This window comes from Rousettus aegyptiacus, unplaced genomic scaffold, assembly GCF_014176215.1.
Source record: "Rousettus aegyptiacus isolate mRouAeg1 unplaced genomic scaffold, mRouAeg1.p scaffold_m13_p_8, whole genome shotgun sequence".
In the NCBI taxonomy this organism is placed as follows: Eukaryota; Metazoa; Chordata; class Mammalia; order Chiroptera; family Pteropodidae; genus Rousettus; species Rousettus aegyptiacus.
Window position 1 is genome coordinate 7,464,684 of NW_023416311.1, and position 9,111 is coordinate 7,473,794.

The 9,111-nt window shown below is 52.5% G+C and overlaps 1 protein-coding gene across 5 annotated transcripts in view; it reads left to right on the forward strand.

Moving 5' to 3' along the window:
* The window catches only part of MRTFB (myocardin related transcription factor B), a 177,402-nt gene extending 170,670 nt beyond the window's left edge, over nt 1–6,732 (forward strand). For all 5 annotated transcript variants that reach the window (XM_036225797.1, XM_016129788.2, XM_036225798.1 and 2 more), the window contains one exon: nt 1,467–6,732. In XM_036225797.1, the coding sequence (XP_036081690.1) occupies nt 1,467–1,999 (533 nt within the window). In that variant the 3' untranslated portion in view covers nt 2,000–6,732. The remainder of the gene's footprint in view (nt 1–1,466) is intronic.
* Nucleotides 6,733–9,111: the final 2,379 nt, after the last annotated feature.

The following is a 9,111-nucleotide window of genomic DNA, read 5'->3' on the forward strand; positions in this document are numbered from 1 at the left end:
ATATTCTCACATTTCCCTAATGAAGAGTTTTATTCGGATTTTTAAAGTTACCAAAATTTATTGATTCATACCAGGTACTGTTTGATTTTGAGGTTAATGATCTTGTCATCATGTTCAGTATAACAGAAAATTCTTGACTGACTACAGATCTACGTGTGCCAATAGCAGTTTTTTTTGCTAAGAACTATGTAGGCCTTGCAAAACAATTTAAACTGATGATTTATCCTAAACTATGGAAATTAGAGAAATAGACATTCAATGCCCTGAATTGAAGGTTTTAAAAAATGCCTTTTGCCAAATTGACTGAAAATAAAGACTTCTTAAAATGATTTAAAAGAATAATTTTTACAACCTTAAACTTAGAAATTAAAATGTGACAGTCATCAAATAATTATTTTCTAAAAGGAATAATTTTTTATGGCCAAGTCTCCAGTATTATTCCATCTTACTGTAAACTGATACCGGTAACGACAAGAACAGAGATTCACATAGTTGGCGATAGGCTTCTAAGACTGCACCTTCGGCTTTCAAAACACCCAGAGGTGACCACAGAGCACGAAAAGTAACGTGAACTGCCCTAACGCGTGCGGTGCCCACAGCTGAGAGTTCACACAGAGGAACCACACCTTCGGCTCCCCCTCACCTGCTCACGATGCCAGTCACTCAGTCCATTTCCTAGTGTAGGTACATGTAAATGAAACCAAGTCAGAAAGATAACGCCATTCAAATGTGTGTGGCCAAGTGGACTCTTATCCGCAGCCAATGGTCCACTCATTTGCTACTTGATCTGGCAAGGAATGATGTCATTAGTGCTTATTAAGACATTTACCAAACCCTCAAGATTTTACATGAACTCAAAAAACAAGACTAAAAAAGTGAGAAAAATGAGGTCAAAAAGAGCCATGTGTTAGCTTTAATTCAGAAAAGAATTAAATAAGATGGCATTATGTCTTTTCGGAAATGTATACAGAATACATATGGCTAACCTGCTACAGAGTTTGACTATAATGATAACAAAGAAAGAAATACGATTACAGCTTTCCCGACAGGAAGGATGTCGTGCCAGGGTGCACACTTCCACGCTCACGCCCAGGGCCGTGCTGCTGCGACCGCGGGTCTGTGGTGAGCAGTGAGACGCGAGCCCCCTCCCCCCGCCCCCCCGTAAGCCCAGGACCCAAGGACTAAATAACCCAAGACGCCGACTCCTGCCTAGTGGGATCTACCGCTTTGACGCTCGCTCTTACTAGAAAGAACTGAAAGCATATCAGAATGTCCTAAACATAAATCTTTACCTACTTAAAATGACCCGTCACCCTAAATGTCGCCAAGGACCCACAGCATTCTCTTCCTGCGCTTAAGATGGGCTGTAAGTCATCGCCAAAGAGCAAAATAATTGTCTTAGTAATTAATGAGAAGTTTGAATAGTAGTAAGCCTCTACTTACTAATTACTGCTGTTGTTTTACAGAGATCTCCCTCCCTATAAAGGAAGAGCCTTCTCCTATTTCCAAAATGAGACCAGTGACAGCCAGCATCACCACAATGCCAGTCAACACCGTGGTGTCTCGGCCGCCACCCCAAGTCCAAACGGCACCACCCATGTCCTTAGAACCTATGAGCAGTTTATCTGCCAGCTTAGAGAACCAGCTGGAAGCTTTCCTGGATGGAACTCTACCTTCCGCCAGTGAGCTCCCTCCCCTGCAGGGCGGCAGTGGGGACGGAGAGCCCTTCCCGCTGGCAGATGACCTCCAGGACGACCTGCTGAGCCACTCCGGCGCGCTGGGCCGTTCTCACTCGCCCATGGAAACGTCCGAGGCCCAGTTCGCCGCGAGCACGCCCTGCCTGTCGCTCGACCTCTCCGACGCGCACCTGGACAACATGGAGTGGCTGGACCTCACTGCGCCGAGCACGGCGGGGCTCGCGCCCCTCGGCACCGCCACCCCGGGTATGTTCTCCGCGGACTTCCTGGACCCCCAGGACCTGCCGCTGCCGTGGGACTAGCGCGGGCTCCCCATCTCAGAGGTCACGGGGCTCAGGGAGACAAAGATGACTCTGAAAGGTCACTTTTTAAAGACAGAGCCGCAGCTGCATTGTCGCAATTCAAACATGTTCTCACAGAAAGGACGGACAGGTGGCCACGGCCCGGAAACCAAGTTTGGGAGCATTCCACTGCGTCCAGCAGTGAATGTCCGCAGTTGAGTGCAGCACAGGGCCTTCTGCAAACTCACTCCTCAAAGACGACGCCTCTGTTTCTCCAGACTTCACTAAAGGACAGAGCGTGTCCCAGGTGAAAACAAAGAGGGCAGTGTGCGCCGGGGAAGACAGGTGTCAGCTACATGCACACCTGTGGCCACGTTCAGGCCCTGAATGAGAGGCGGACAGGTGCACTCAAAACAGAACGCTGGTGAGAGGGAGGTTAGAGGTCACCACACGGCCCAGGGTGCCGCGGGGTCAGAGGCGGCAGCGCCAGCCGGTCCGGTGACAGCTTCCGGCTGACAGCTTTGGTTCCATTCAGAAACTAATGTAATTTTTTTCTGTTGTAGTTTATTTTGTAATTTTTGGAATCTTAGATTTCCACATCGAAACGGAAGCTGTTTCATCATAATCAGACAATGTCTAGAAAATACCATTATAAATAATCCACTGATCACACTGAAAATTCTACTAGCCCCCTGGGTTGATTAGATCGATTTAATGTGTAGGCATTTGCACACACAGTCGGAAGTTGTGATTCGTGCAGCCTTTGCTGGGTGAGGAATTGGGTATCCGTCCAGCGGCCCCACTTCTTTAACAGCTCGACTGTGTCTAGAGTACTTGAGCCATGCGTGTGTCCATTAAAGAACCGCTGACTGACTTTCAGGTAACCAGACCCATCTCAGAGAACCAGGAAAAGGCTTCCGTGTAAAGCATCCTTCTGAGCTGGTGCATTGCAAAATGGAAACAAGGGAGAAGTCGCGTTCCGCAGGGCGCTCCCGCACGCTCACAGGCTCGGCTGTCACCAGGGCGGCCTGCAGTCCCCAGCTCTGCCTGGCTGTCCTCTCCTCCGTCGCTGCCCCGGCCATCGTTTTACAGGCTTGTAACTGGATGCAGTACCCAACCTCTTGCTAATTATCAAGCCAGAGAGGGAAAAACTGGAGGTTTATGAGTTTTTATACAGACTAAAAGTTATCAAATATTTGTTGAGTAGTTTCTTAAGAATTTTCTAAAATGCCAACTATCACAAGATTTCCAAAATGATTTCTAGCTCATTTAAATACATGACAAAATGTGCATAACTGAAAAAAAACCTGAAATCTACCAAAAAGTGTGGAGGCTTCTGCTAGATACTGTTACTGTGCTTTCCACCTCACCCGTGTAAACCCTAGGACCAGGCTGCTTTCCCCGGGTCGGTAACAGCAACATGCAAGAGGCAGCCTGACCCATTATTCGGGAAGAATTGTGAATCATTTCTGGGTTTGTGTTCTGCCTGAGAGCTGATCTTATTTCAGATTTTTGTTGCAGTTTGTAAATTTCACTACAGGTAAGAAAAGGCCAGTTGCCGAACACTGGGGCCCTCTGCCGCCTGGCGCATCCACGCCCCGCTGGGAGAGCCTCTGCGGTCGAGGGCAGAGGCGGGTGCTCTGTGCTGAGTAGTTAGGTGCTTAGAGTTTGGTCGTCCGACCTTGAGATCCAGTCACCCGTTACCCAGACTGCCATCTTGGGCGGGATGCGCATCCTGGCGTCGGCTCCCTTCAGAGGGGCCCGTCCCCAGGGGGCAGGGCTGCGGCTTTAGGAAGGTACTTTCCTCGAGGGAGGTCCCGGCGATGGGTTTTTGTCTAGAGCTGATCTGGTCCGCACCTGGGCTCTGCGCGTCATCGTCACGCAGATTCGCGTGGCTGCTCAGTGCCAGTATCGGTGGGCCTGCACGAGGCAACTGAGCGGCTAGTGAGTAGCTTGGATGCTGCTGGGTAACCTTCTGCTTCCGTCTTTCCAAGCCGTGTGCACAGGCCGTCTGCTAGCCCCCAGCCCCCCGTACTGCTTTTTAAGTTAGGGCCCGGAAGCCGCCGCAGGCAGGCCGCTCTCCGAAGCACACCGCCGCGCAGGGCACGCCCCGCGGCAGCCTGCTCTTTGCGTTGCGGACGTGGCCACTTGACGTGTGTTCAAACTCTCGTGTGCTAGTGTTTCCTTAAAAGGCAGAGTCCCTGGTTACCGAGGCAGCCAGCACCCACTCGCACCGGTCCGCTGGGCAGCAGGCCGGGCATCCGTGCCACTCTCCGGGGTCCTGGCGACACGCTCCAGGTCAGAGAGGGGACGCAGACCAGCTGCGGCTCGTGACGTGACTGAGGCGACAGTGTAAGCAAGGCCCCCCTGACCTGACTCGGTGTGCCTCACAGTAACTGCGGCGGGGACGGCGAGCCTCATGGACTTTCGAGCCCAGGCCAGAGCAGTGGCCGTGCGCGTGTGTGGTTTAGAGGCGGCTGTTCACGCCATCTTGCAGGTTGGCGTGTTTCCAAGAAGACAGCTGACTCCCAGAAACGTGTCATCTCGCAGGCAGCCCTGTTTCCCTAACTCCTCCTGAAGCGCAGTCCCCCGCTCCCCGGGCACACGGGAATCGGGTCAGACCGTCGGGGGCGGGAAGATAAAGTTACTCCAAAGCTGCTTCGAGCCCCGGGGGTCCAGGGCACGTGGTCGGCCGCGCATGGGAGCGGAGCGAGTGCTCGCGAACCCCTGCGAACCCCTGCGCCCCTCGCGGTTCCCGTCTCGTTTCTCCCGACGGGAGCGGTCCGCTGCCCAGCGCCGCCACACGCCGGGACGCGACGCGCTCCGGGCCTGCGGGGCTTCGCGCTCAGATCCCGTTTGTGTTTGTTCTATGTGAGTGCTGTTATAATACTAAGGAGACCTTATTTAAACTTCCTTTCACCCTGCATGGCCCTGTGACCCGCGTGAGTGACGCTTCGAAAGTGCTGTTTCAGGGTGGTGGCAAAGGCGGTCTGCTGCGGCCGCCAAGCTGCCCCCTGTTGCAAGGAAGTCGCATGATCCGACAGCGCCGGCGGGCTGTGCGTCGGGAGCACGTCCCCCGTTCGGTCCCCACAGCTGACGCGGGCCTCCTCGCCCCTCAACCCCAGATCATTCCAGGCCCCCTGGCTTCGAGCCCTTTGACAGTTCCCAGCTGAAACCGGCCACCACGGCTGACAAATCCGCTGTCCCCACAGTCGGTCGGTCCCTTTACGTCCGCACACAGCCCTCCGCCTCCGCCTTCCGTCGCGGCAGACGCGAGCCCTGACTCAGGCCGTGCGGCCGGACGCCAGACGGCCCGCTGCCTGGAGGCCACGCAGCCCGCCCGGGTTGCCTAAACACATTAACTGGAAGGTCAGGTTGGTCACGGAACGCCGCTGGGGTGCAGCCCTGTGTCTGGGGAGCACCCCAGCTGCGCTCCCGCGCGGCTCCTAAGCGGCTTCAGTCAAAACTGGAAAATCACAATTCAGATGTAGTCGTTCCCTTTCAGACTTTCGATCTCGTGCGCAGTGCTCTCTCTGGGCCCCATTTTCGTGTGTCAGGTGGCCGTCTGCACGGCTGTGGGCAGGTCTGTGTGTTTTCCCCGTCCGCCCGTTTTTTCAGCGTTTGAGGAAATGCATCCTTGCGAAGCGTTTCTACCAGAAATCTTTGGTCGGAGGCCTGTAGTTTAAAAAGCTGCACATGTTTACAGAAGCTCCCTCTCCCTCCACGCACACACACTGCTCTGTGAATCATTACTGAAAAAGTCACGATTCCGTGACGACAGGATGGCATCTCAGATCTGCAAGGTGCTGCCTGGAGTCAGATCAAGCCTGTCATGGGTGGCGTCGACGCTGCTGTCGTGTTTAGCAGAGCTTTGTGCCAACACTAAGGCAAAGCTTTAACCAAGGTCACAGACTCACTGAGACTCATACCAATTACCTCTTGTTACACTCTAAGAAAACTTGCTGATTTGGTCGGAGGAGGAAGCATTTGGGAAAGGGTTTAGTATGTACCCAAAGTACGTAACCTCAAGTAACCAGTAGTAATGCAGACTTGCTTTAAAGGAACCAAAGGCATTGCCAAGTATTTGCCAAAAGGAGGCACTTTTTATTTAAAATTTGAGACTAACGAGATCTCAAAAATCAGTCCCAAAAAGGTATTATCCATTTTAGGTTATAATTTTCACAAAGATGTAGATATTTCTCTATTGTTTTGATGTAAAACAGTATAGGTCTGTTTTGTTGGTTTAGGAATAGTATGTATTCAGTAGTTAACACAAAGTTTTCTCCTTTCTACGGACAAGTTAGTTTTCTTTTCTTGCCTGCAATAGAAATGCAACGTGACAGGTGTTTCTCTTCTTATTTTCATCGTCACATTATGTCTTAGCATCTCACTTTATGGAAAAAAGGAGAAAGATACCAATCTACAGAGCCGTGTTTATTAGAGTGCCCATTTAAGGAAAAAATGATGGCAATCGGGGGTCCATTCATGTATTGCCTTTTTGTTGTTTTTTAAAAGAAAACCATGCTGCCTTTGTACTTGCTGTTTGCACCCCTGAAGTCAGTCCCGTGCCGTGTTGGAATGCCGTCCATTTTGCACATGTACTGTACATACGTGACGCATACTGTATTTTTATATGTGTGCACATTTATCATCAGATCTTTTGTACATAGTGGCAGTATTGTAGCTGATCGGGAAATGTTTGATATCTCAGCAATTTTGCATTTTTGTGTCTCAAATAAAAAACATTTTGTGTACTACGAGTCTCGCTGTGCAGAGGAAAGGCAAAAAGGTGGGGCGGGGGGAGGGGCGGGTACGGGAGGAGGCGCCACCTTCGAAACACGCCTCGCGCAGGCGGTCGCCAGACGAAACAAGTGGCCTCGTCAAGGCGGGTGCCGTAGAGCGCACGTCAAGTGCGGCACCCTTCCCCAGGACCACGGGGTACAGAGTAGAAACAGGGACTGGCTGAACTTGAACATGACGAGATTTACACCAGAATCATGTTCACTCTTTCACGACCCTGAGGAGACAATGAACCAAAGACGTGATGGACGGGTGTGCCCCGGGGGTCGACGCGCGCGCACGTGTGCGGTGAGGACCAGCTCACGCTGGCGCCGATGACTGCACCGCCACCGGAATTCCTGACAGACCCGCAGAATCCTTCGATTTAGCCAGGTTTCAAAAGCAGCTATTTATAGAGCATGCAAGATTGTTTTTCTTTAGAATTCACTATTGTTCTAGTAAGACGGGGTTTGCTTTTCAACCCAAAAGCCCACGGTTACAGCAGAGTTTTGAGGACAGCATTATATTTTCCTCCTTGCTGTGACGAAATAAAATAATGAGTAAACTTGACTGACAACCGTAACTTTCACATAAACACCTGTTTATGGAACTGAGCAGCGTATCAACCGCACAGAGAGAAAAGACCGCTTACGTACAGCAAAAGCTTCAGCGCCCATGACACTTAGAGAGCAAGAGAGCAGCCTCAATGGAACAGTCCAGTGGGTAGATGGTGCCTTCCGGGCGCCAAAGCATTTGTAACCTCACAGGTCAGCCGAGGTCCCGCCCTTGGGGAGGAAAGACGGCGCCGGCACGTGAAGAGAGAGGAGGGCCACGCAGAGAAAACAGGTTGGGTAAAGGCCAAGTTAAGAGATGCCGGCCCAGGTGAGGCCCTGCTCTGTGCCAGGCTGCGGGCCGGGCGCTGTGGTGTGGCTGCCGGACAGTCCGTGCAGGCCACAGTCTGGAAAGGGAGGAGACGGCTGGGCGTTCGAGGCTCCCAGTCCTCGAAGGCCTTCAATCTGTACATGATTGTTTCATTTGGGTAACACAGGGCCTCCGGAAGCTTTTCAGATATTGGACACAGTCATTATTTAGCATCTTTATCATCCTCGACAGCAGCGGTCCGCAACCTTCTTGGCACCGAGGACCGGTGCTCCTATGAGCGTCTAATGCCTGATGATCTGAGGCGGAGCTGAGGCCGACGCTAGTGCTGGGAGCGGCTGAAAAATACAGACGAAGCCTCGCCCGCTGGCCCGCCGCTCACCTGCTCCTGCTGTGCGGGCCAGTTCCTAACAGGCCACCGACTGGTACCAGTCTGCGGCCCCGGCGTGGGGGACCCCTGCTCTACGGCACGTTTGCTCTAGAATCGAGGGGAACACCAAAGCATTTGTAAACGCAGACGCACCCACACACTTCGGGATGGCTGAAACTCATGGCGGCGAGGCCACGTTACAGTAAAACAGCAGCACGGAGCCAAGAGAAGACCAGCTTCCAGACAGGTGGAAACTACGTGTCATCGACAACTTCTGGTGTCACACGATCCTCCTGAGGACTTCCCCAGGCACCTAGTGACGACTCCTTCCACGTAAACGGCATATTAACTTCCAGAAAGAAGCCTCATCCTGACATCCTGGCTCTCTCTTCCACTAACTTTTATGACAAGTCATTAAAGCTAAGCCCGCACTGTGTAATTAAACAAAGAACAAACGCACCACCTTGTTGACTTCCCCTCTTAGATATGACTGTGCGACGGAGCATTCCAGGAGGGGAACCACCGCCCGGCGGCCCTGCACAGACAGGAGACTCAGAGGCATCCGGCACCCGAAGGCGGCAAATGCTGGGTCCTGTCCAGGCCTCAGCCCCGACGGGCCGTGAGGCGGGGCTTGTACCCGACGGCAGCTGAGCGTCTGAGGCCTTCCCCTGAGAGGCGCGGCTGCAGGCCTCGGCCAGCCGTGCCGTGCCCTCCCTCCCACACTGGACGAGCTCCACGCCACGCTGAGCAGAACGGCAGACAAAGCTGTCTGTCTGTACACGAACTTCTCTACACAGAGTGAGGTTACGGCAGTTTCGTTGCAAGACTCATTTAAGCATTTTAAAAGGTCTGCCGAGCTGTTTAAATAGGGATCCGTGTTTTCTTTACTTAACTCACGTCTGCCAAGCAACCTGGAAAGTTGGCCAGGGCACCGCATTCACTACGGATGCAGAAGCGACAATAGGGAGACTGGAAATAAAAAGGGGGTGTTACGATCAAATGCTTCCCCCCATGCTCCTGGCACACGGAGCCAGGGAACGGGAATGCACGTGGAGACAGGTGACAGAACGGCAGCAGACATGTCGCGTGCTGCTGGACGCCAGGC